The 25,026-nt window shown below is 40.0% G+C and overlaps 1 protein-coding gene across 4 annotated transcripts in view; it reads right to left on the reverse strand.

Moving 5' to 3' along the window:
• Positions 1 to 21,227, reverse strand: part of MCCC1 (methylcrotonyl-CoA carboxylase subunit 1) — a 63,691-nt gene extending 42,464 nt beyond the window's left edge. The window contains exons 1-5 of one of the 4 annotated variants that reach the window (XM_004278403.3): positions 21,017 to 21,227; positions 18,353 to 18,399; positions 15,408 to 15,544; positions 12,283 to 12,378; positions 96 to 217 (exon numbers count right to left, since the gene is read on the reverse strand). In XM_004278403.3, the coding sequence (XP_004278451.1) occupies positions 96 to 217; positions 12,283 to 12,378; positions 15,408 to 15,544; positions 18,353 to 18,399; positions 21,017 to 21,105 (491 nt within the window). In that variant the 5' untranslated portion in view covers positions 21,106 to 21,227. Of the gene's footprint in view, positions 1 to 95; positions 218 to 12,282; positions 12,379 to 15,407; positions 15,545 to 18,352; positions 18,400 to 21,016 lie in introns of those variants that run through there. The other 3 variants (XM_033403111.2, XM_012536243.3, XM_033403112.2) reach the window with 3 other exon arrangements.
• Between the last annotated feature and the right edge of the window lie 3,799 nt (positions 21,228 to 25,026).

The raw sequence follows: 25,026 nt of genomic DNA on the forward strand, positions 1-25,026 counted from the left end.
TCCGCAGCCTGTGCTACGCAACGGGAGAGGCCACAACAGTGAGAGGCCCGCATACCGCAAAAAAAAAAAAAAAAAAAAAAGATATAAACTCATACCTCTTTATACCCATGTCTCTAATTGCTGATGAAGGAGGACCTATAAAAATAATTCCTTCTTGCTTACACAGTTCGGCAAATTCCATGTTTTCTGAGAGAAAACCATATCCCGGATGGATAGCCTAGAAAGGAGAAATGAAAGGATAAACCTTCTAGTGCTCCCCGGCAGACTCTGATGCAGATGATGGAATCTTCCTCTGGGGAGGCCTCTCCCTATACTGGTGATAGGTATACTATGGTCTCTATCAGAATATGTTTCTAAAGAGGGGTTTCTTTAGAACTTTAATACTAAAGTTCTAAAGCCTTACCCAAACCAGAAATATCTATATTTCTTTTCATTATGGTAATACACACATCAAATTTACCATTTTAACCACTGTTCAGTGTATAGCTCAGTGGCATTAAGTACATTCACAATGTTGCGCAACCATTACCATCATCCATCATCCGCCAAAGAAACTCCATATCTATTAAATAGTAATTCCCCATTCCCTGATAACCTCTATTTTACTTGCCATCTCTATGAATCTGCCTATTCTCCGTACCTGATAAAAGTGGAATCATACAATATTTGTCCATTTGTCTCTGGCTTATTTTATTTAGCATGTTTTTCAAGGTTGATCCATGTATCACAATTTCATTACTTTTTATGGCTGAATAATGATCCACTGCAGGTATATTTCACATTTTGTTCATCCATTCACCTGTTGATGGACGTGTGGATTGTTTCCATCTTTTGGCTATTGTGAATAATGCCGCTATGAACACTGGTGTTCAAATACCTGTTTGAGTTCCTGCTTTAAATTCTTTTAGGTATTGGGTTGGCCAAAGAGTGCCTTTGGTTTTTAAGTAAAAATAAAAGACACATTTTTCATTTTTACCATGAACTTCATTGAACAGTATTCACCCTTTTGTTCCACTACCTTCTGCCATTTTTCAGACAACTTCATAATTCCATCTTCCCAAAACTTTTTATCTTTTTGAGCAAAGAACTGTTCCAGGTGCCTTTTACAGTCTTCCAGGGAATTGAAATTTTTTCCATTAAGAGAATTTTGTAAAGACTAAAATAAATGGAAATCCGAAGGTGCAATGTCTGGTGAATATGGTGGATAAATCAGAACTTCCCAGCCAAGCTGTAACAGTTTTTGCCTGGTCAACAAAGAAACATGCGGTCTTGCGTTATTCTGACAGAAGATTATGCGTTTTCTGTTGACTAATTCTGGACGCTTTTCATAGAGTGCTGCATTTAGTTGGTCTAATTGGGAGCAGTACTTGTTGGAATTACTCGTTTCGTTTCCCAGAAGGAGCTCATAATAGAGGACTCTCTTCCAACCCCACCATATACACAACATCACCTTCTTTGGATGAAGACCAGCCTTTGGTGTGGTTGGTGGCGGTTCATTTCACTTGCCCCACGATCTCTTCCATTCCACACTATTGTACAGTATCCACTTTTCATCACCCATCACAATTTGTTTTAAAAACTGAACATTTTCGTTACGTTTAGATAGAGAATCACATGCGAAAATATTTTTTTTTGCTTAACTTATGTGGAACCCAAACATCAAAGCGATTAACATAAGCAAGCTGGTGTAAATGATTTTCAACGCTTGATTAGGATATTTTGAGTATGTCGGCTATCTCCCACATGGTATAATGTTGATTGTTCTCAATTAATGTCTCAATTTGATCGCTATCAACTTTAACTGGTCTACCCGACAGTGGAGCATCGTCCAGCGAGAAATCTCCAGCACAAAGTTTCGCAAACCACTTTTGACATGTTCGATCAGTCACAGCACCTTCTCCATACACTGCACAAATCTTTTTTTAGCATTTCAGTTGCGTTTTTACCTTTCTTGAAATAATAAAGCATAATATGCCGAAAATGTTTCTATTTTTCTTCCATCTTCAGTATTAAAATGGCTACACAAAAATTCAGCAATTTTGATAAGTCTTTTTTATTTATTATTATTTTATTTATTTATGTATATATTTTTTTGCGGTATGCAGGCCTCTCACTGTTGTGGCCTCTCCCTTTGCGAAGCACAGGCTCCGGATGCGCAGGCCCAGCGGCCATGGCTCACGGGCCCAGCCACTCCACGGCATGTGGGATCTTCCCAGACTGGGGCATGAACCCGTGTCCCCTGCATCGGCAGGCAGACTCTCAACCACTGTGCCACCAGGGAAGCCTGATAAATCTTTTTTAAATGACGCTGATACGACAGCTGTCACATACAATCTAACAAAATTGTTTCAAATGCAGTTAAAGACAACTAAGTGCTACTAGAGCCACCTTATGGAAAAAAACGAATGAAACTTTTGGCCAGCCCAATATACACGAAATGTCAAGTAATATCAGCAAGCAGGAGTAAAGGGCTTCAGAGTGGTAAGGGGAGTGGGTGGCTGTTTGCCGTGTCTCCATATAAAGCTGGCCTAGAACTGAAACCACGTATCCAAAAGCTGAAAAGAGCACCCTAGCATAATATTAACTCATTTAGCTTCAGGTCACTATCTGCCGATGCTACCTTTCCAGAAAAAAAGCTAAGAAGCAAACAAAAGTTCATAGAGTACTAAAGTCTATATATACTTCAGTGAAAGAGGACCCCCCCCCTCATATTTTAACCTAATCACTTGCAACTTACTCAGAGTTTTAAGAAATTTATTTACTTGGCTTTCTAGGCCACAGAAGAGGAAAATCAGTAACTGAATGACAGCAAGACTGCTAAGAGAAACATGCTGACAGTGAAAAGGGAGGAAACAGAGGAAAGCAAAAAGGCTTAAATGGTTTAGTGAGGAATAAGGCAACTCTCCAACTTCAATAGTTCTGAGGGCATTTTTGTTCTTTTAAAATAATAATTAAGTATGTTTAATTATAACCAAGAGAATGTAAAAATAAAAAGCGTATCCAACCCTATTTCAAAATAGTTATGTCCAAAGAACATTTCAAAATAAAAGCAGTAAGCTTCAGATGTCTGGGAAACTCATGTGAATAGAAAAACCCACATCTTAGTGACAGCAAACAGCAAAATGCTAGATAGTGAATAAAATGCTAAATAATCACATTCTGATGTCAGCCTGGAGTTTTGCTCCTTTTAAACCGAAGTTTAATTTTAGTCATTTTTCATGAAATGTCAAATACTATTTATATTAGGCAAAGTAAAACAGGTCTACATCCCAGTCCTCCCTGGTTTTTTAACAGCTTTTTTAAATGTATGCTTTACAATGCATAACATTCACTCATTTCCAGTTTGATGAATTCAGCACATTTATACAATTGTGCTGTAACTGGACTATAAATATAATCCGTTTTAGAACACTTCTACCAGAAGTTCCTATGTACCCATGTACATAAATGATCAATCCTTGCTCAGAGAACCAGGCAACTACTGACCTGCTTTTTCTCTCTATAATTTCGCCTCTTTTAGAGTCTCACACAATGGAACCATATAGTCCGTAGCCTTATATGTATGGCTTCTTAAACTTAGCATAATTTTCTGTGGCTCACCCACAAACAAAAAATGAAATACTGGTGCATGCCACAACATGGATGAATATAGCACATTTGTTTACAGATTGTATGGATATACCATATTTTGTTTTTTATTAATTTGGATTTTTCCCAGTTTCTGGCTATTATGAGTAATGCTGTTATAAACATGCATGTACAAGTCTTCATTAATTTTTCTCAGCAATGTTTTATAGTTTTCAGTACATAGGTCTTGAATTGCTTTTGCTAACTTTATTACTAAGTATTTGATTTTCTTAGAAGTTATTACAAATGTAACCGTTTCCTTAATTTCATTTTCAAAGTGTTGGTTGCTAGCCTCCTTTCTTTTGGAACAGATACTTAATTTGACAGAACCCTGATTAACTAGATAAATACTCTCCCTTCATAACTAAGAAGAAAAGCTGCTGTCTCCTTGCAAAAAATAATATTCAAACACATTATGGGAATGGCCTCAAGAAGTTTAGTTTCTCTTAGGGTGAACACTTTAATATATCCAAACCACAGTATCCTCGAGCATTTGAATGGATTAAAAAGGAAATCTAGGGCTTCCCTGGTGGCGCAGTGGTTGAGAGTCCGCCTGCCGATGCAGGGGACACGGGTTCGTGACCCGGTCCGGGAAGATCCCACATGCCGCGGAGCGGTTAGGCCCGTGAGCCATGGCCGCTGAGCCTGTGCGTCCGGAGCCTGTGCTCCGCAACGGGAGAGGCCACAACAGTGAGAGGTCCGCGTACGGCAAAAAAAAAAAAAAAAAAGGAAATCTAACAATACTACTATTACCAGAGGGCTAATTCCAAGCCATCAGGCATGTATCTAGCTGCCAATTCACCCTGGTGGATCACAGGATTGTAAGCCTGTTTAGATTGTTCATCCCATAGGACTAATATGCCTTTAACAATAAAGACAGAAAACTGGCATCATCTCCTACCCTTAAATCTCTGCCAAAATAATTTCTTCCATGTTTTTAGTTTATGTCTATTCGGCTCTGTGCTTGTTCAAGCATATGCACAGGTCCAAAGTTGTTGTTGTTGTTATTAGCTCTGTCTTCAGCAAAAATGAGATGTGTCCTTTCCGTGGTGGAGGGGACAAGCCATACTCTTCAAATTCTTTTTTTTTAACATTTTTTTATTTTTGGCCATGTTGCATGGCTTGCAAGATCTTAGTTCCCTGACCAGGGATCAAACCTGGGCCCCCGGCAGTTTAAGTCTGGAATCCTAACCACTGGATCACCGGGGAACTCCCTCAAAAATTCTTTTTTTTTTTTCCTTCAAATTCTTATTACCAAGAATTTCCTACCCCAATCTGTGATTCTTATGACATTTGGATTTCCTTTTGGTCAACCACATAGATGACCAGTATTTAGTTAAATAACTTGCTATATTCATTAAAGTTATTTGTCAGTGATTTTGAAACATCTCAAACAAAGTTATTCATTCCTGGTGGCACATTAAAAGAAACTGGAGCACTTTTACAAAACATTCATGTTCAGAAGCTAATCCAGATAACTAAGGGAATAAGTGAGGTCTGGCAAAAGCTTTTCACTAAAGAATAATATACTTACAAAAAAATGCACATTATAAGTATACAGCTTTTATAAACATAGTTTTCATAAACTGAATACACCTGTGTAGACAACACTCAGCTCAAAAAATAATCACTAGCTTTCCACCAGAGAGCATAAAGCTCCCTTCCAGGTGACTTTAGGCCCCTCCCACAGTACTGTATCAACATACTCTTTAAAAGGCTCCTCAGTGATTCTAATCTTCAGCCAGCACTTACTACTACTACCTCTTTCCCAGCCAGAGAAGGCCTGAGAAAACTGACTGTCAAGAGGACTAGCCTAATGAGCATGCTTACCATTACATCTTTTAGATTCTCTCAGTACAGCCATGTTACCAGGCAAATCACCAGAAATTTAGCTCAAGTATAAATTTTACTCTAGCATCTATAAAAACGCCTATGTTAAAATGGCCACATTTAGAAGTCTACATGGAAACACAAAAGACCCCAAAAAGCCAAAACAAACTTGAGAAAGAACAGAGCTGGAGGAATCATGCTCCCTGACTTCAGACTATACTACAGAGCTACAGTAGTCAAAGCAGTATGGTACTGGCACAAAAAGAGACACACAGATCAATGGAACAGGATAGAGAGCCCAGAAAAAATACCCACACACTTGTCAATCAATCTACGACAAAGAGGCAAGAATATACAATGGAGAAAAGACAGTCTCTTCAATAAGTGGTGGGAAAACTGGACACCTACATGTAAAAGAATAAAATTAGAACATTCTCTAACACCATATACAAAAATAAACTCAAAACGGATTAAAGACCTAAATGTAAGACCAGATACTATAAAACTCCTAGAGGAAAACACAGGCAGTACACTCTTTGACATAAATTGCAGCAATATTTTTTTTTGATTCATTTCCTAAAGTAAAGGAAATAAAAGCAAAAATAAACAAATGGAACCAAATTAAACTTAAAAGCTTTTGCACAGCAAAGGAAACCATTGCCAAAACTAAAAGACAACCTATTGAATGGGAGAAAATGTTTGCAAATGATATGACTGATAAGCGATGAATATCCAACATATATAAACAGCTCACACAACTCAACATCAAAAAAACAAACAACCCGATTAAAAAATGGGCAGAAGAACTGAATAGACATTTTTCCAAAGAGGAAATGCAGATGGCCAACAGGCACATGAAAAGATGCTCAACATCACTAATCATCAGGGAAATGCAAATCAAAACCACAATGAGATATCACCTCACAACTGTCAGAATGGCTACCATCAAAAAGAACAGAAATAACAAATGTTGGCGAGGATATGGAGAAAAGGGAACACTTGTACACTGTTGGTGGGAATGTAAATTGGTGTAGCCGCTGTGGAAAACAGTATGGAGGTTTCTCAAAAAACTAAAAATTGAACTACCATATGACCCAGCAATTCCACTCCCAGGTATATATCTGAAAAAAATAAAGACACTAATTTGAAAAGATACATGCACCCCAATGTTCATAGCAGCATTATTTACAATTGCCAAGATCTGGAAGCAACGTAAGTGCCCATCAATAGATGACTGGATACAGAAGATATGGTATATGTATACAATGGAATACTACTCGGCCATAAAAAAAGAATGAAATTTTGCCATCTGCAGCAACATGGATGGACTTGGAGAGTGTTATGTTAAGTGAAATAAGTCAGACAGAGAAAGACAAATACTGTGTGATATCACTTATATGAGGAATCTAAAAAATAAAAGAAACTAGCAAATATAACAAAAAAGAAGCAGGGAATTCCCTGGTGGTCCAGTGGTTAGGACTTGGTGCTCTCACTGCCAGGAGCCCGGGTTCGATCCCTGAGTGGGCAACTAAGATCCCATAAGCCGTGCTGCGTGGCCCAAAAAAAAACAAGCAGACTCACAGATATAGAGAACAAACTAGTGGTTACCAGTGGGGAGAGGGAAAACAGAAGGGGCAAAATTGGGGTAGGAGATTAAGAGGTATAAACTATTATGTATAAAATAAGCTACAAGAATATATTGTACAACATGGAGAATATAGCAAATATTTTGTAATAACTGTAAATGGAACATACCCTTTAAAAATTGTATTTGTATAAAAAGAAAAAATTCTACATTTTTGGCAAACTTCTTTCAAAATCATTATGCACATGTCATTCAATGTCCTTTATTACTGGGGTCCCCAACCCCTGGGTCACAGACTGGTACCAGTCCATGGCCTGTTAGGAACCAGGCTGCACAGCAGGAGGTGAGCGGGCAAAGCTTCATCTGTATTTACAGCCACTCCCCATTGCTCCTGTTACTGCCTAAGCTCCACCTCCTGTCAGATCAGCAACGGCATTAGAGTCTCATGGGAGTGCAAACCCTACTGTGAACTGCGCATGCGAGGGATCTAGCTGGGGAGTGGCTGCAAATACAGATTATCATCAGCAGAGAGGTTTGACTGTACAGAGACCATAATAAATCAATTGCTTGCAGACTCATATTAAAACCTTATCAGTGGGCTTCCCTTGTGGCACAGTGGTTAAGAATCCACCTGCCAATGCAGGGGACGCAGGTTCGAGCCCTGGTCCGGGAAGATCCCACGTGCTGCGGATTAACTAAGCCCATGCGCCACTACTACTGAGCCTGCGCTCTAGAACCCATGAGCCACAACTACCGAAGCCCTTGCACCTAGAGCCCGTGCTCCACAACAAGAGAAGCCACCGCAATGAAAGAGTAGCCCCCGTTCACCGCAACTAGAGAAAGCCCACACAGCAACGAAGACTCAACGCAGCCAAAACTAAATAAATAAATAAATAAATAAAATTTTAAAACCCCCAAAAAACCCCTATTGGTGAGTGGCAAGTGAAAACAAGCTCAGGACTCCCACTGATTTTGCATTATGGTGAGTTGTATAATTATTTTATTATATATTACAATGTAATAATAATAGAAATAAAGTACACAATAAATGTAATGTGCTTGAATCATCCCCAAACCATCCCCCTACCCTGCACCCGGTCTGTGGAAAAATCGTCTTCCACGAAACCAGCCCCTGGTGTCAAAAAAGGCTGGGGACCGCTGCTTTATTAGAAGGATCAATATGATTCTTCTTCCAAGTCAAAGTGAGGGCAAGGTTTGCTCCCTTAATTGATAAATATCCTCTTATTAAAGAGCCCTGTAAATTGTAACCCACCAAATTTCCTTTTGATCAGGGCTGCCAGGAAGAACTAAAGAAGCTTTCCTTGGCCTAAGTTTTCTGACTTAATTTCAACCACTGTGCCCCAATAATAGTCCCATATTACTTATTTTTTGTTTTTATCTTAGTCTTAACCACTATCTGTAATGTTGCAAGTCACCTCAAATCTTGAATATCCAGGCAAAATGTGTGAAAATTATTTACTCTTTTCTCATTGTTTGTGTTATTAACATAACATCTAACATAATACTAATCCAGATAGACAGAGTTCACAAATTCTCCAGAATTAACATATCATAAATTTGCTAGAGTTGTTACTTAAAGACATAGGTAATAGGGCTGAGAGTCAGGATACTTTTAATTCTTTCTCTTTCAATGATGAGATAAGTTTTACTTTCAAAGCACCTGAGGACCTTGAAAAAATGCAAATTATGCATAAAAATGTAAATTACAGTGGGCTTGGAGTGTGGCCTAAGAAGCTGCATTTCTACCAAATGATGCCATGGACCGACCACACTTTGAGTAGTGAGACTAGACGATTTTGAGTATCACGTATCTTGTGTATTTTATATTTGTAAAATGGCGGTAATAATACTGTCTAATGCAAGCTCAAACATGCGATAAGTACAAAGTGACAATTATGTTAAAGTCCCTGGATTCCTAAGGGCCTTTTAGTCCAAATGATAACTAAAAAGCTTTAGAAACAAGCATATTTTAAATACCTGTGTGTATAAATTAGTGCCTACATTGTTCAGTCTAGAAACTCTGATTCTAAAGATGCAGAAACACATAAATACAAAACAACTGCATATATTCATTAATTCAAATTAATGACCCTCTGTGCCAGGTCATGGAAATGTTAGGAGGTAGAGAAAATAAGTCTCAGTTGTGGGTTCTTCTCTTAAACAGAGCACAATTGAGTTGAGGAGTCATGATATGCATTAAAATTTTTAAACAAGAAAATGGCTAATTAAGTATAAAGATGACTGGAACAGGAAAGCAAATGCTAAAGGAAAAGGGAGACATCAGTGTGACTGGAGTCAAGAAAGTATTTGTAAGAGGCAGGAATTCCAGTGCCAGTGAAGGGCAAGACTGCTGCAATTGACTCCTAATTATTCTGCCTGCTGTGTTTGTTACCACCCCACCTTTGCCCCATCCCACTAGCCTATTCCCCACGGGCAGCCACATGATCTTATTAAAATATAAATCAGATCACCTCCCTCCCCTGCTTAAAATCCTCCAATAGCTACTTAGAATGAAATGCAAACTCCTTACTAAGGCCTATAATGCTCTAAATGATGCTGCCCCTACCACTCTCAACTTCATCATCTACCACCTTCCTCCTGTGTCAGTTGGTTTTCCAGCTCCAAATCCAACCTTCCATACTGAGTTAGTTTGGCGACAGGGCCCTGCAAATTACTGTTCTTGCCACTTGGTTTCCTATCAGGTTCCACCAGCAGGGGTCACTGTAGGGAAACTGGAAGCCAGGGAAGCTTCCTGTTCTTCCACCCTGGGCAGCAGCAGTTCCCGTGTTTAGTCTCTCTTGGAACTTCCAGAACCAGCCTCATTATGCTCCCTGCAGCCAGGTAGGGCCCCTCCATAGAGAACTGAGCAAGAGCTGCAGAAGGTCCTTCCTCCAACCTCTTCCTCAGCCCAAGGGGTCGTTATCAGTATCTGTAGTTTTATCATTAGGTAATTTCAAAATACTTTTTTCTCTTCTAGTCCTCTAACACTGGTAGAACTAATCCCTAAATTAATCTCCCTCTGTTGAAATATCTAATGGAATTTCAGTTTTACTAACTGGATCCTGAATGACACAGCCCCTCATTGCCTTCACTCCATCCACACTGAATATTTTTGTCCCTTGAACACAAGTTTATACTCATCTCAGCGTCCTCCCATGTGACTGAACCTTCCTTGTCAAGTGCTTGATATGGCTGGCTCCTTCTCATCAGGCAGGTCCCTGTTCAAGTGTCACCTCTTCAAAGAGGCCTCCACTGATCACCCTATTAAAAAGCATTTCCTAACCAGTCTTTACTCCCTTATCTGGCTTTATTTTCTTCCCACCACTTATAACATTCCGAGTTATATTAGTTCTTTACCCATTTAAATATTGGGTTGGCCCAAAAGTTCGTTCAGGTTTTTCCATAACATCTTACAAACAAACTTTTGGGCCAACACAATATTTATTTTCTGCCTCAACTACAAGACTGTAGCTTCAGACACAGAGTATAAACCGTGTTAGTCATTGCTGCATACATGCTTTCTTTTTTTTTTTCTTTTATACATGCTTTTTAAAAAAATATTTATTTGTTTGGCTGCATCAGGTCTTAGTTACGGCACGCGGGATCTTCGTTGCAGCATGTGGGATCTTTCGTTGCGGTGCTCAGGCTTCTCTCTAGTTGTGGTGTGCAGGCTCCAGAGTGCATGGACTCAATAGTTGCAGCACATGGGCTCTAGAGCACGTGGGCTTAGTTGCCCCATGGCATGTGGTATCTTAGTTCCCCAACCAGGGATCGAACCTGTGTCCCCTGCATTTGAAGGCGGATCCTTTACCACTGGAAGTCCCTGCATACATGCTTAGAAGCTGGCACAAAGGAGGAGACCAAGTAACGTTTGCTGAGTGAATAAATGCATGAATGATATGAGAAGGAGGAAAAGAGCATTTCCAGCACACGGAACAATATAAGCAGATGCCTAGAGAAATAAGCATGATGTGTAAAGACAGAGAAAAGTTCATTGCAACCATTAGAAACAAGTGACGATGAGAAATAAGTTTTGACAAATACTGGAAACTCTTAAATGCTAGGCTGAAGAGTTTGAACTTTATCTTGTAACCACAAAAGATTTACTCACTAGGGAATAGGATGAGAAAGGGGTGAAGTTATTGAGAAAAAAAAAAGAGCAGGTGGTAATAATGAAACAAGGGTTTAAGAAACATCTGTCTTACATCTGTCTTGCAGTAAAAACAACTGCTAGCAGTTATCTATCTAGCACAACTCATTGGATGGGCAAGGGATTTAGAAGTAGGGAAACCAGCTGAGAATCAGAAATCCAGATAAGAGATCATAAGGTCTGGCTGTGTGATTAAAAAGAACAACTTCTGGAGACATTTCAAAGAAAGATTCAACACAAGTTGGTTCCTATTTTATTTTGAAGGATGACAGATACAGTAACAGCAAACTTTTGAGTCTGGGATATTGGAAAACAGGGAGCGGGGCCTTAGAATGAGACTGGGAAGTCAAGAGGGAAAAGGATTTCTTTCTTGATTCTATTTTTCCTTGTAATTTAGAGCACCACCTATTTCTCCCAAAGAATCCGATGTTCCTAGGATCTGGCTTTGAAGGTAGAAGAGCTGAATTCCCTCTTAATTTAAATTTGTAATTAAACCCTCCCTCCACCTGTTTCCCCAAAGATCTAAAGTGCACAGGACTCAGTAAGACGGTAGCGTGGCTGAGGAGTGAGAAGCCACACGCCTACTTTACAATAACAATCCCATAATCAAATGTAAAAATCTTGGAAACAGCTAAACGTAGAGAACGAGTTCTGTAAATAATAAGCAATTTTGTGTAACCTGTACAAAACTTATTCCTTGGGGCTTCCCTGGTGGCGCAGTGGTTGAGAGGCCGCCTGCCGATGCAGGGGATGCGGGTCCGTGCCCCGGTCCGGGAGGATCCCACATGCTGCGGAGCAGCTGGGCCCGTAAGCCGTGGCCGCTGAGCCTGCGCTCCGCGGCGGGAGGGGCCACAACAGTGAGAGGCCCGCATACCACAAAAACAAAAAAAACCTTATTCCTTTTGCTATGCAAATTTCTTCTTTTTTGGGGCCATACTACGTGGCATGTGGGATCCTAGCTCCCCAACCAGGGATGGAACCTGCGGCCCCTACATTAGAAGTGCAGAATCCTAACCAATGGACCGCCAGGGAAGTCCCTGCAATGCAAATTTCTTCATGACTCTTTTACCTGTGCAGCGGAGATCTTGGCCACTTGAATGATTTTCTCCATAGAAAGGTAGCTCTGCTGTGAGGGAGCAGGGCCGATGGAATGTGCTTCATCTGCCTGTTGAAGGAATATTACATGCTTAAAAGACCACACAGCTGGTACACAGTAGTACGCTATACAGAACTGCTGCTGGGTCATCTTATTATTATAAATAAAAATGCTGGCTCCTAAGAACAATGCAAGAATTGAGAAACACAAGCAGCAGCTCATGTCTATGTTATAAAAATAAGCCAGTTTGGAATCTTTCGCAGGAGGAGGGTACCAAAACTTGACTTTTATGTATAAAACACACAGAGTGAAATTAAAGTGCCTTGGGTTAGAAGGCAAGAGGCATTAGCCACAGTATTAATATTAGCAACAATAGTAACCTTAAATGTAGTTAATGCCAAAAATGTACAATTTGACAAAAGAGACAAAATATACAACAGATGTATACAGTAAGAAATAAAAGTTTCCTTAAGTTTATATAATTATTAGAGTATGATAATACCCCTTCTATACATTTATGAACTATTTTTATATTGTCCCTTAAAACTTTCATATAATCATAGCACCCCTTGAGGCAGACCAGATACACAATATCATTCATTCATTCAAAGACTTACTGAATGCCATGCTTTGAGGTGAAGCTGCCTATACATCAGTAAATAGGACAAGTGTCTCTGTCTAGAGGAAGAGACAAACATCAAACATACATTCACACACTTAATGACAGCTGTGATAAAGGCCAAGAAGGAAAAACAGAGGACACAATGCAGGTAAGAGGAAGAGGATCAGGTTTAGTCTGGTCAGGGAAAGGCTGGGAGGGAAGGTCAAGGGGCTCCTTGACCTGGGACCTGGGCAGGCAAACAGGAGGAGGGGGTGGAGTTCGGAACAGGAATGGAGATGGGGGCAAGCCTCACTGGCAGAGAAAACAACACATACGAAGGTCCTGGGGTGGGAAGAAATCTGGCTCATTTGAGGGACTGAAGGAGGCTTGTGTGGCTGGAGCAATGAATAAGGGGTCAGGGACCAGACATGTGACTGGAAGACAGGGGGATGCAGATTTCAGAGGGCCTTGTGGGAGGTTAAAGCTTTGGATTGTCTCCCAAGGGGACACATGATGAGACTTTTTAAAGTATGTGTTTTTAATTTAAACTTTTAATTCCACAATACACAAATCCATTCTTATTCTAAAGACTGTGAACAATAATACAGAAGCAAAGGAGTCCTTTGGCATTGCCCCTCTCCCTCACTCTAAACTCCTTCCAGATATAATCTCTATGATCAATTTGGGACATACCTTTCCATATCCACATTCCTATTTATTTGAATATATTTATATAAACATACAACAGTTTTAGTTTTTGTTTTTACACCAATAGGATCAAACTCTAGAGTCATCTTCTGCAATTGCTTTTTTCACTAACAGTATGTCTTGAGAGCTCTTTCCTTACTAGTACACACGTCTACCTCATTTTTTTATAACAATTGCATAATGTTCCACAGTATGAAGGTACCATAGTTCATTTAATCAGGCACCTCTAAATGGACATTTAAGCTGTAATGGCAAAAGGATGCCAGCAGCATCTTGTGCATGCCTCTAGGTGCACATATGTGTGAGTATGTCTCTGGACAGAGATCTAGAGGAGTGTTTGCAGGGCTGGGTGAAAGATATGACATTTTAATCGCTCCTGGTTAATCATCCCTTGAAATGGTGTCACTAATATACATTTCCATCAATAACCTAATTTCTAACCACATTAACCAACACTGAATATTATCCATCTTTTAAATTATTGATAATCTGGAGGATGATAAAAAGGTTTAAAGCATTTAAAGCATAGGAGTAACATGAAAAAATCTGATTTTTAAGCTATCAGTCTGGCTGAAGTGTAGAAAATATTGTGAGAGGGGGGTCAAGGGTAAAGTAGGGAGACCACATACAAGGCTACATACAGCATTTGACCAGGCGAAGATGACAGCGGCTTTGACTTAAGGTGCAGGTGGAAGACGGCAGAAAGAAGTGGAAAGAAATGTTTGAGAAGCAGAATTAACAGCAATTGGAGATTGTCTAGATGGGGAAGGGGGAAGGATGTAGAGACGGGAGGAAGATGGGAGATATTCAAAGACTTCCAGATCTCTGGCATTATTATTTTTATGAGCGATGGTGTTGCCACCTACTGGGTTAGGGAAGTCTGCAAGAAAAGCATGCTCAGTACAAATGAAAGGTGAGGAGTTCAATTTCAGACATATTGATTTGGTGCCCATGCAGGTGGAGGTGTTGAGTGGGAGGCTGGATAGACATGTATCATGTTCAAAAGAAAGTCTGGGCTAGAAATAGACATTTGGAAGTTTTTAGCAAAGCCACAGGACTTGATGATATGATCTAGAGTGACAGTATACAGTGAGAAAAGAAGAAAATGGAAGATTCTTAACAGGGGAGAGGAGAAGGACTCCACAGCACAGGAAGACAACTAGCCTTGGATGGGAAGAGGACAGATGCAGATGCAGCGAGCAGATTCTGTGGCAGGAAGCTCAATTCTACGTCCTCTGTGACTCAAGATCATCTGCTGAGAATAGGTGGTAGAGGGAGAGTCAGAGGTTGGAATGGAGCAAAACTGGTTTGAGATAGTCCCTGCACAGAATTCAAGGGAAAAGTGGCAGTGTGGAAAGCCCAGGTGAAGCTGGTTGTAATTTTACAGTTAAGTCAAGGCTCAGAAACATTAAATGACTTGTCTAAGATCCCTTGGCCAGTAACTGGTAGTTGCTAAGACTGACTTCGATCCTTCTCCTGGTACATCAGGGATCTGGATGTGCGCCACTGACAGTGTGATCTGTGGGTCAGCCACCTTCTCTGAGCCGTTTTAACCAATCCTTGATGAGACAGGACCTTGCCTAGAAGTCACTAGGCACACAGTGTAGTTCCACTGGTGTTACGTTTGGAAAAGGTTCCCAAGATAAATTTTTAGTGAGCAGTTTGAACTTACCTACTTAGACACTGTTAATACTAGCAAATATAAACCGTCAACAAAGAAGTAAAATACTGACACAATAAACAAATACAATCACTTACAAAATTTGACTTCCAGTTTTTAACAACGTACCATGTCAACATGCATGGAATTCCTGTCGGCCTCACTATAAACAGCCACAGACTGTACACCCATTTTTTTGGCTGTTCGTATCACCCTGCAGGCAATTTCTCCTCTGTTTGCAATGAGGACCTTGGTAATGTTTCGTCCTGTTTAAAATACCATGAAAACCATATACAAATGTTACTGGGGAATTAAGGAATGAGAATGCAAAATATAGTTGTCCCTCAGTATCCATGGCGGACTGGTTCCAGGACCCCTGCAGACACCAAAACCCACAGATGCATAAATACTAATACTATATAAAACAGTGTAGTATTTGCATATAACCTACCCATGCCCTCCAGTTTACTTCAAATCATCTCTAGATTACTTATAATACCTAATATAATATAAATGCTACAGGGACTTCCCTGATGGCACAGTGGTTAAGAATCTCCCTGCCAATGTAGGGGACATGGGTTCGAGCCCTGGTCCGGGAAGATCTCACATGCTGCATGCACCACAACTACTGAGCCTGTGCTCTAGAGCTCGCAAGCCACAACTACTCAGCCCATGTGCCACAACTACTGAAGCCTGTATGCCTAGAGCCCATGCTCCGCAACAAAGAGAAGCCACTGCAATGAGAAGCCCATGTGCTGCAAGGAAGAGTAGCCCCTGCTCGCCGCAACTGGAGAAAGCCCGCGTACAGCAACGAAGACCCAACGCAGCCAAAAATAAATAAATAAATTAATTAGTTTTTTAAAAATGCTACATAAACAGTTGTAAGTACAATGTAAATGCTATATAAATAGTTGCCGGTGCATAGCAAGTTCAAGATTTGCTTTGGCAACTTCCTGGAATTTTCAAATATTTTTGATCCTTGGCTGGTTGAACCTGCAGATGCGGGACCTATGGATACTAGAGGGCCAAATGTAAATATTCTATGATATTAACTAGGTTATAAACATTTGTTTTGGTAAAATCAGCATAACAAAGCCTCAAATAACCATTTTAGCTAATATCAGTGCATTTCTTTTCAATGTCCAATATTTGTAGATGTTGCTACTTGTGTAGGGTAAAGTTAGACCTTTGCAGAGATAGGGTCACTTTAACTTATAGTGTCTCTATTGTCTTTATTGCAGATTGTCTCTCTGGGTAAACCAAGTTGTCTTCTTTGCCCTTCCTTTTTTTTGTGTGTGTGCTTTGGCTGCACCAGGTTTAGCTACGGGACTCAGGATCTTTGTTGTGGCATGCGGGATCCTTTGTTGCGATGTGCGAGATCTTTAGGTGCAGCATGCGCACTCTTAGCTGTGGCATGCATGCAGGATCTAGCTCCCGGACCAGGGATCAAACCCAGGCCCCCTGTATTGGGAGTGTGGAGCCTTAACCACTGGACCACCAGGGAAGTACCCCCTCATTGTGGGTTGTTTTTTTATTTAACATCTTAGTGGAGTATAATTGCTTTACAATGGTGTGTTAGTTTCTGCTGCCTTTCCATTTTGACCTTGATTAGAATCAATGCCAGTGCGATCAGATCAGGGAGAGCTGTTAATAAGCCTTTAGAAGTCATGAAATTCAAGATACTCTTATTAACATAAATTCTTACTCAGCTTTTTCAATTTAAAATAAAAAGATGCTTTGTTATGTCAAAGATCAAATTACAATAGCTAAAAAAAAAAGCAGTTAATAATAACTAAATTTTAATATCTATTTTCTATGCCCCAGGTCCTCTGCTAAACACTCAACTTGGACTTAAATCCTCACAATCATCCTATGAAGTAGAGGCTATTATTATTATCTCAATTTTAAAAATGAAGATATTAAGATTGAAAGAGATACTGCTTTCCTGAAATCACAGAGCTAAAAAAAATGGTAGCTCCAGGATTTGAACCCAGGTTAGCTTCACTCCAGAATGTGAGCTCTTCATCACTCTGCTCCACTGCCTCTATCCCTCTGTACACAGGGGTATGTGGTTCTTGCAATATAAATGAATACTGCACCAGTTCACTGGCATCAGTGTCACATGACATGTTATTGTATTAATAAATAAAATACACTTCCATCATCACACATGAAATAAATGTTTTTGACAGTTTGTAATATTTATTTTTCTCAAAAAATAAAGTTTTATATAATTTCAAAGTATGTTTTTTGGGACTTCCCTCGTGGTCCAGTGGTTAAGAATCGGTCTTACAATGCAGGGGACGCCAGTTTGATCCCTGGTCGGGGAACTAAGATCCCACATGACACGAGGCAACTAAGCCCGCGCGCCACAACTGCTGAGCTGTGTGCTCTGCAGCCTGCGCGACACAACTAGAGAGAAGCCTGTGCACAACAACAAAGAGCCCACACGCCGCAATGAAGGATCCTGCATGCTGCAACTAAGACCCGACGCAGCCAAAAAATAAATATTTTTTTAAAAAAGAGAAAAAGCTCAGCATCATTATAAAAAACAAACAAACAACAAACAAAAAACTATGTTTTTCAACAGGGATCTATAGAACCCAAGCTGTCACAAGGTGTGCTAGGGTGAAGCATGCATGTATATGTTGGAGAAGGGGGCTACACTCAGTCAACCGGAAGTTGCACTTTTAAATGTTTACAGTTGGGAACTCCACATAACACTTTTTTTGAATTAAAAAAAAAATTCCTGCTACTTGAAAGAACTGTTTTCAAGCACTGATTTAGACCATCATATTTATGCTTTTTCAATTCAATATACTAAAGAGGGTCAAACAAATAACAACATAAACATAAAATGTCCTTAACTATTTACCTATATAGACTCAAAAGCAAGAGAGATTTAACATAAGAGGTGAGAACCATTGACTCAATACTAAGAAAGTAATCATGAAAATTCAAAACTTCAAAAGTATATAAAAACTAATTCTATTATGCACACATTAAATAATTAAACATTTCCCTTTCTTACTTCATAAGCTGAAACAAGGCCAAATCGAAGAGGGTGTCAGTACCTGTGGTAGTTGCATACTTCATGGCTCTTTGCTTCCAAGTCCATCCCCTATAAAATGAATCCAAATGGAATTATGATTAAACAGGATATGTAAGATCTGTCATTGTTCTCTCAAAAAATCTCAATTTTTAAAAACTTGCAACCAAGTCTAGATATGACTTTAGTTACATTTAAACCTTAAGCCTACAGAGTGATTCAATAAGATTTACTTTGTGGGAAGAAAACGAATCTAGAAATCAAAAGTTACGGTTCTGGCTGTTCTCCCTGGTACTAAGTGTCCTTGAGCAGATCACCTAACCGGCTCATTCCTGAGGCTGGCAAATGACCATGGAGTTAGAAACAATTAGAAAGCCAAGGTACTTCAAGATCATCCAGTTCAGCTTGTTTTCAAACTTTTTTCACCAGAACCCGAAGTAAAAACTATGTTTGACTTCACAAGCCAGTACACACACAGAAGTTTCATGAAAGAAAATTGCCCCTATGTTTCGATAGTTCCTGTTCTATTCCATTTTATTAAATAAAATGTCCTGGGAAGACCCACAGCTTTGGTACTTGAGTTCCACAAGATGGTTTTCTCAGGAGCCTACTGCTTTCCCACATCTTTCCAATCAACTGACCTCGCTTTCTTGATCTTCAATGGGGAGGTGGGGAATCACAGCATCTTCCCATCACAATCTTCAGATACACTTACCAATAAGATTCAAGGCCTGTCCTGGGCAATGTGTCTATAAAATGGCTGCTTCTTGGTAAATTCAGCTTAAGACTTTGATTCAGTTTTAAGGACACTGCTGAACTAAAGTTTTCTTCTGCCATTTTCCAGTGTAAACCAAGAGACAACCACCTCCCCCACACACCACTTAACTATAATCTTCTATCCCAGCAACGTTCTGATTGGTCTATTCCATTTTCCACCATTATCTACACTACAACTTAAAATGGCTTAAAAAACATTAAGAAGTTGCTTCCATGCGATTATTCCATCCTGATTCAAGAATTTATATACCAGTTTCTCCTCGTTTTTAAAATTCCACCACTAGACTAGATTTCTTTGCTGAGTTACTAAAAAATCATGACACAAAAAGACATGTAAACACCCTATATACTGATAAGATTTTAATTCTACATGCCATTAACAACTCTAACATTTTCCAGGGTGACAACCACTTGAGAATGGTTCTATACATAATAGCTAAGATTTGAGAGGGAGAGGGAAGTGAGAGAAAAATGGGTCTGTGTAATATCCTGAAGAGCCCTGGAAACCTAAGAAAAGGAAAATCAGGAGAAAAAGAAGAGCACTAACATTGGTTTCATCAACTGTCATATTTTGCTCTGGGGCTAGTCCTACAATTAAGTAACTGAAAATCTACATCCATAACAATAACTTTTGGACAATAAAAGCAATAAAAAAAAACTTAAGACAGGGTTTCCCTGGTGGCGCAGTGGTTGAGAGTCCGCCTGCCGATGCAGGGGACACGGGTTCGTGCCCCGGTCCGGGAGGATCCCACATGTTGCGGAGCGGCTGGCCCCATGAGCCATGGCCGTTGAGCCTGCGCGTCCGGAGCCTGTGCTCCGCAACGGGAGAGGCCACAACAGTGAGAGGCCCGCATACCGCAAAAAAAAAAAAAAAAAAAAAAAAAAAAAAAAAAAAACAACTTAAGACAAATCATTGAGTCTGCAAAGGCTACATCTATGGATTGATTCATATGCATCAGATTCTGTTTAAGCCTCTTTACATTAATATTAATTCATTTAATTTGCACAGTCTAAGGCACTAGTATTATCTCTTCTAGGGATAGTATCATCACCTTCTCCTAGGTAAAGAAATTGAAGCACTGAGGATAATAAGTAACTTTCTCAAGGTTACTCACACACCCAGAGTAGCAAAGCTGAGACCCCTGCCTTCTGAGTGCAGAGTCTGTGCCCTTCAGCACTAAGCTATACTATGTTTCCAGAATGATGGAGGAGGAGGGAAGAGAAGGCAAAGGAAGCTAAAGAAGCTTGCTACCTGGAAACCTGAGGGTGTCTTCACTGCCAGTAATTGTCTCCGAAGCTTAAAATCTGAAACTGATCTGGAGTCAGGTTAGTTAGAGTGAGCCATCTGATAGCTTTGTTCAAATGTGTGTACAAAGCTGTTGACAAAACCTCTCAGCTCTCCGGAGACAAATTTGCTTTTGTTAACTTGAGTCATTTCAGCAAAGGGAAAGAACTCCAAGAGTCTTTAGCATCCTGGGGCCATTTCTTACCACTAGTGTAAACTAGGGCAAGTCTTTGACCCCTTCGGACTTCACCAGAAGCGGGATCATAACAACGCTCCCCGAAGAGGGAATGCAGTGAAAACACAGTGTTAATGATTAGGAGCTGTACAAGCGTTACTCTTGCCCCTATGGCGAGGGGAGCATGGAGACGGCAGGCTCAGCTCCACCCCTCCCCCACTCCACAAAATTGGACAGAATGCTGAAGGGTGGATGTGTGGAAGGGAGAAGAAAGTGTGTGTCTCCCTCCCGATGCCGAGACTGAAAGCAGAACCTCCCCCGGCCTGGGCTGGAGTTTTTCTTCCATCCTCCCCTCCTCCCTATCCTCGGTCCCTCCGCGCCTCTCACACGCCGCACGAGTCCATTCACCCCGGGCCCCGACACTGATCCACCGCCCCTCCACCCGCCGTTACCTCGGCGGCAGCAGCAAACTCGGGACTCGCTGCCATCGGTTCCTCTCCGCCGCCACCAGCACGACCGACAACGCAGAGGCCGCCGCCATGTCCCTGCAGCCCCGTCACTCTCCGACGCTTAGACACAGCAGCTGTGCTGTGTCCCACTCACTGCAAAACCTTGCCTCCGCTCTGCAAGCCTGTTGTCCTCCGCCGGCCACCGTCCAGGTCAGAGCCAAGCAATAGGTGAACCGAAGGGGTGGTGGGGGCGTCTCCACCATAACCAATCAAAGAACAGAGCAGGGCTTGGGTGGCGGTGATTGGCCAGTCTGTCCGCGTGCCTCGGGGGTGCGGTTCCCGCTCCCTCCTCCCCTTGCGCCAACCAGAGGAGGGGTCGGCTGTGTCCTCAGCCTTCCTTGGACTCGGATCGCTGTTTCTTCCCTAGGCCCTCGGCGTTCCTTCGTTCTGGAACCCTGCTCCTGACCGTTATTATTAAAGCCGCAAGGAAGTGGGCGAGGCAGAGTCATGGGGAAAAAGTCTAATGGAGTGGAGAGCTCGATAAAATTCTCTAGTGATCTCAAGAATGGATAAAATAAAATAAATAACTACAATTAAATTTAAAACCACCCTGAGCTTTTAAAAAAGTGTTTTAACGGACTGTTGAGGAAAAGAGGAAGTCAAAACCGAATTGCAGAATATCTAGAAAACAAAAGTACTGAAAACACTACATATAGATGCTTATTTGATTTAACTAAAGCCGGGCTTATAGGAAAATTATAGTGAACGTAAATTAATCATCTAATTTAAGGGTTAGAAAAAAATACATAAATAAAGCATAATAAAGTAGTAAAGATTTTTTAAAAAGAAATAAATGAATTAAGAAAACTAATATCGAAGCACTAATAAGTCCAGGAGTTCAGAAAATAAATCAATAAAAAAAATAGTAACTAATCTAATCAGAAGTAAAGGGGAGAAATGCACACTTGCTATGATTAAAAAGAAAAAAAAGGTAAGTGGGGAAAAGGTGCAGGTATAGGAAAAACTTATAAATTTGTAAGAGACTATTTTGCTCAACTTTAAGCAAATAAACTTTGAAAACCTGGATGAAATGGATGCTGTTCAAGATAAGAAAATACAGTTTACCCAAATAGATCCTGAGATAGAAAATCTAATTAAACCATTACCACAGAAGAACAAGAGAATATTATCAAAGACCTATCGTTCCTACTGCCTTTATTTCCACCTTCACCTCCATCCCCAAAGTATGTGACTCACCTTGTTTCACAAGGAAACTCCACCAAAATGGTAAATACTAGTTGACCCCAATGCTATTAGTTCTGACCCAGAGCACAGAAAAAATTGGAAGTCCTCCAAAATCTTAATGAGGTGAGCATAACATTGGTACCAAAATCTAACAAAGATAGCACACACACACACACACACACACACACACACAACTATAGTCCAATTTCTTCACTTATGAATATTAATGGGAAAATCCCAACTATATTACTAACTAAAGTATCTGGTAGCATATGGAAAGAGTAATACACCATGATTAAGGTTTATTACAGAAATGTAAGAAGATTCAATATTAATATAACTAATTAATCTTATTAATAGTTTAAAAGAGAAAAAATTGTATCATGTTCATAGATGCTTAATAGGTCTTTGATAAAATTCAACATTCATTCTAGATTTTAAGACTCAATAATTCAAGAGTGGTATTGGGACAAGTGGCAAGCCCTCTGGGGGGAAAAAAAGTTGAATCCCTACTCACTCCTCATACCTAACACTAAAATAAGTTCCAAATGGTTAAAAGATTAAATATAAAAGATGAAATCAGGGCTTCCCTGGTGGCGCAGTGGTTGAGAGTCTGCCTGCCAATGCAGGGGACACGGGTTCATGCCCCGGTCCGGGAAGATCCCACATGCCACAGAGCGGCTGGGCCCGTGAGTCACGGCCGCTGAGCCTGCGCGTCCGGAGCCTGTACTCCGCAACGGGAGAGGCCACAACAGTAAGAGTACTCCGCAACGGGAGAGGCCACAACAGTAAGAGTCCCGCGTACAGCAAGAAAAAAAAAAAAAAGATGAAATCATAAGAGTGCTAGAATATATCATAGGATATCTTAAAGAAGGAAAGGTTTTTCTAAGTGTAACACAATACTCAGAAACTATAACAGAAAAAGAATTGATAAATTCAACTACATAATTTTTTTTGAAAATCTGCACAACTAAACATATATATAGAAAAAAAGTAAACTAGGAATAATTTTATAACTTATCACAGATGAAGGTCTACTTTCCTTAATATATAAATAACTCCTACAAGTCAGTAAGAAAAAATATCTATAATGCAAGAGAAAAGCTTCAAAGAATATGAAGAGACCAAGGGAACAGAATAGAGAACCCAGAAGTAAACCCACGCATATATGATAAACTAAGCTTTGACAAGGGTGCCAAGTGCACCCAATGGGGAAAGAATAGTCCTTTCAATAAGTACTGTTGGGAAAACTGGACATCCACATACGAAAGAATGAAACTGGACCCTGCCTTACACCACTAGAAGAAAACATAGGGAAAATGCTTCTTGACATTGGTTTTTTATTTTTTAGATATGACATCAAAAGCAAAGGCAAAAAACGCAAAAATAAAGTTGGGACAACATCAAGCTAAAAAGTTTCATCAGCAAAGGAAACAATCAATAAATGAAAAGGGAATCTGCTGAATAGGAGAAAATATTTACAAACCATATGTCTGACAAGGGATTAATATCTAAAATGTAGAGAGACTTTATACAACTCAATAGCAAAAAACAAATAATCCAATTAAAAATGGGCAAAGGACCCAAATAGACATTTTCCCAAAGAAGACATACAAACAGCTAACACCTACATGAAAAGGTGCTCAACACCACTAGTCATCAGGGAAATGCAAATCAAAACCACAATGAGATATCACCTGTTAGGATGGCTATTATCAAAAAGACAAAAGATAACAAGTGTTGGTGAGGATGTGGAGGAAAGGGAACCCTTGAACACTGCTGGTGGGAATGTAAATTGGACAGTCATTATGGAAAACATCATTATTCAGAGTCCTCAGAAAATTAAAAATAGAAGTACCATATGATTCAGCAATCCCACTTCTGGACATATATCTGAAGGAAACAAAATCAGTATCTTGAAGAGATATATGCATTACCACCTTTATTGCAGCATTATTCACAGGAGCCAAGATATAGAAACAACATAAGTATCTGTTGACTGAATGAATGAATGAAGATTATACACACACAAACACACCACAGTGGAATATAATTCAACCATGAGAAAGAAATCCTGCCATTTGCAACAACGTGGATGAACCTGGAGGACATTATGCTAAGTGAAATGAGCCAGATAAAGATAAATACTGTATGATCTCACTTATATTTGGAATTAAAAAAAAAAGTCAAACATATAGAAACAGAGAGTAAAATGGTGGTTACCAGGAGCTGATGGGTGGGGGAAAAAGGGGAAATGCTGGTCAAAGGGAACAAACTTTCATTTATAAGATGAATAAGTTCTGGGGATCTAATGTATAGCATGGTGACTCTAATTATGATACTGTATTGTATATTTGACATTTGTTAAGAGAGTAGATCTTAAGTATTCTCATCACCTGACTGTGGTAATAATTTCACAATGTATACATATACCAACTCATCACATTGTACATGTTAAATATATACAATTTTGCTTGTCAGTTATACCTCAATAAAGTTAAGGGGGAAACTAACAAGTATAAAGAAAAAAAAAAGAATATGAGGAGTTCACAGAATAGGAAACGTAAATAAATGTAAAAGGCACTTGACCTTATTACAAATCAAAGAAATACAAATTAAAACTATAGGGCTTCCCTGGTGGCACAGTGGTTAAGAATCCGCCTGCCAATGCAGGGGACACGGTTTCGAGCCCTGGTCCGGGAAGATCCCACATGCCGCGGAGCAACTAAGCCCGTGCGCCACAACTACTGAGCCTGTGCTCTAGAGCC

Source organism: Orcinus orca, chromosome 5, assembly GCF_937001465.1.
Source record: "Orcinus orca chromosome 5, mOrcOrc1.1, whole genome shotgun sequence".
Taxonomy (NCBI): domain Eukaryota; kingdom Metazoa; phylum Chordata; class Mammalia; order Artiodactyla; family Delphinidae; genus Orcinus; species Orcinus orca.